Source organism: Malurus melanocephalus, unplaced genomic scaffold (assembly GCF_030028575.1).
Source record: "Malurus melanocephalus ecotype Western Australia unplaced genomic scaffold, MMel_1.1 scaffold_125, whole genome shotgun sequence".
Classification (NCBI taxonomy): domain Eukaryota; kingdom Metazoa; phylum Chordata; class Aves; order Passeriformes; family Maluridae; genus Malurus; species Malurus melanocephalus.
The window spans coordinates 170,920-173,838 of record NW_026623357.1 but is presented as its reverse complement, the minus strand read 5'-3'; the positions used below and the strand labels follow the sequence as shown (position 1 = coordinate 173,838).

General features: G+C 52.0%; 1 protein-coding gene across 1 annotated transcript in view; it reads left to right on the top strand.

The window, feature by feature from the left end:
• ROR1 (receptor tyrosine kinase like orphan receptor 1) overlaps window positions 1-2,919 on the top strand; it is a 126,783-nt gene that overhangs the window by 116,712 nt on the left and 7,152 nt on the right. Inside the window, exon 7 of the mRNA XM_057370427.1 lies at window positions 61-314. Coding sequence (XP_057226410.1) covers window positions 61-314 — 254 coding nt within the window. The remainder of the gene's footprint in view (window positions 1-60; window positions 315-2,919) is intronic.

The following is a 2,919-nucleotide window of genomic DNA, read 5'->3' as shown; positions in this document are numbered from 1 at the left end:
TACGGTCTCTTCCACGCACCCAGCACCAACGGCGGTTTTGGGTTTTGGTTTTTCCCGCAGATCACAAGTGCTACAACAGCACGGGCGCAGATTACCGGGGCACGGTGAGCGTGACGCGCTCGGGGCGCCAGTGCCAGCCCTGGAACTCGCAGTACCCGCACACSCACAGCTTCACGGCCGCGCGCTACCCCGAGCTCAACGGGGGCCACTCCTACTGCAGGAACCCCGGCAACCACAAGGACGGCCCCTGGTGCTTCACCCTGGACGAGAACTTCAAATCGGAGCTCTGCGACGTCCCGGCCTGCGGTAACGGCTGAGAGGGGTTGGGAAGGGGTTGGGTCACATCCTGGGGGAAACGTGCACAAAGTGCAGTTTGGGGATCCCTGGGAGCAGAGCTGGAGGAAAGGCTGGCTGTCCCTGGAGTGACCTTTGAGACCTTTTGCTGCCCCTGCAGTGACCAAGTGGGGACATGGAARTCATTTCCTAGGGAATAGTCCAGCCCGGCTGTTCCTGACTCTCCAGATTTTTGTTCCAATCAGTACAATTCCCTAGGCCAAATGAAATCACAGAAACATGGAATTGTTTATGTTGGAAAAGCCCTCCGAGGTCATTGAGTCCAACCAGCACTGCCAAGGCCACCACTGCCCCATGTCCCCAAGTGCYACATCCAAATGGATTTTAAAACCCCCAGGGATGGAAACTCCACCCTGACAGGGCTGCACAGCCCTTTCCAGGAAGGAATTTCCCCAAATATCCAATCCTGGCCCAGCCTGAGGCCGTTCCCTCTCCTCCTGTCCCTGTTCCCTGGAGCAGAGCCCGACCCCCCCCGGCTGTCCCCTCCTGTCAGGGGTTGTGCAGAGCCACAAGGTCTCCCCTGATCCCTCTTTTCTCTCTTTTCTCCCCTTTCCCAGCTCCCTCAGCCCCTCCTGGTTCTCCATCCCCTTCCCAGCTCCGTTCCCATCTCTGGACACGCTCCAGCCCCTCCATGGCTCCTTGTGAGGGGCCCAAAAGCAGGGAGAGGGTTGGAGATGCACATGATAGAGCCCAGACTGTCTGCCTTCCCCCTGATCTGCCCTTTCAGCGAGAACATGATTTAGATCCCGCTTTGGCATCGATTCCCATCTTTCCATTAATTGAAAAAGACTTTGGAGCAGGCTCAGAACATGTCTCGCTGCAGGAATGTTCATAACCATAACCAGAAAAAATTTCATTTGGTTCTGGCTGTGGAGCAGGAACATCAAAGGTATCTCCTTTCTGAGGGGAAAGGTAAATGTTACTGTGACAACTTGTAGGCAACAGSGAATTTTGTGTGAAACTTTGAATTTCCACCCAGCATTTCTGGGTCCATTTGAATTTGAAATTTCCAGCATTTCTGGGTGCATTTCTGGCGTGTCCATGCAAATCTGTGTTTTAACTCGGCCTGTTCTCCAGGGTGTTATTTCTACATTCAGATAAAACAATCAGGAGCCATTTGTTCAGATCTTCCAATCATTTCTCCCATGTCTCTGAAAAGCAGACTGAAATGAGAGCTGAATCTCCCTTTTTATTCACTTTGCAAACCCAAAACACAAACTCCAAATGCAGCTCAGAGGAGTTGCCAAGATCACCTCTGATATTTAAACACGGCCTGAGCTCTGTTGGCAGYGCTGGTTTAAGAGTTGGAYTCGCTGATCTCTGAGGGCTTTTCCRACCTCAACAATTCCCTGATTTCCCCCAGACTTTCTGAGTTCTTTRTCTCCTCTGTTGTTATTTCAACAGAAATAATAAAAATTATTGTTTGAAATTCTTGTGCCGATCCCCTCTAGATGGGCTCTGAGATCCCAGCACACTTTTGGCTGCCTGGCCAAAATYTGAGTTTCAACTTTGCTGGGTAATAACTGAGATGGGCTGGCTGGGCTGGAGAGCCCCTGACAAAAGCTTTAATTACCAAAACCTCTCTCTGCCACCCTAAAAGGCACTCCTTGTTCCCTGGTTTATTATYGGGAACACAAACAGAGCGGGATCAGGTGAGCAGGGCCTGAATTGGTGAGCGCCAATTTGCATATTCAAACCAGAATAACCGGTGGGAGGTGCATTCTGCCGCCTGAAAGCGCCATTTGAGTCGTGTTTTAATCAGCATTGTGCGTTCTGCCTCTCYGGGACATGCCTGGATGGGAAAGGGTTTAATTAGGGTGGCTCCCAAGAAGCCCATTAAGCTAATGAGGCTTCTCAGTGGGGCTGCTCCTTAATAGGAATAATAATTGCCTTTGATGGAATGGCTCAGGTGATGAACTGGTGCCCAGGTCTCCTCTGCCTCGTGCTGCTGCTTTCTTCTCCTTTCTTCAACTGTATCTCCCGAGCTGCGAGAGATTTGTTTTATGGAAGTTTGGCTAATTCGAGCACGGGGCTCAGCAAAGCCTGGCCTAAGGAGGTTTGGGAGGACAGGGGAAGGGCAGCGAGTGAAATGTGGCCTCTCTGGGCACAGGGAAAACCTCATGGGATGGTGCTTTCATCCTCTCYTGATTYCCAGARGCTGCAGGAATGTTTGGRCTGCCTCTCCTCTCCACGGAAAACMGGATGGCACAATTTAATCCGGGAGGAATGATCRCAGTTTAATCCATGGGGGAGCAGAGGATGGGGTGAGGCCACAGAGGGGAGGGGTTATGCAAAGGGACAGCCAGAGCCACTTGAACTTTGCCTCTGTGACAATTTGAGCCGAGCCCAAGCTTTGGATCCAGTTCAAGTTTAATGAAGTGCATCAAAGGGATCTGTGGGAGCTGCTGAGCACTGGGATAAATCCAGCCTGGAAAACGCAGCCAAACAAACGGGAGTGACTCCGCAGGGATCATCAAACATTCCCCATGTCCCAGAGTCCCCAAGGCCTCCATGAGCATTCCCGGTTCCCTCGGGAGCAGCCTGGGAGGGAGTCTGGGAATCCTC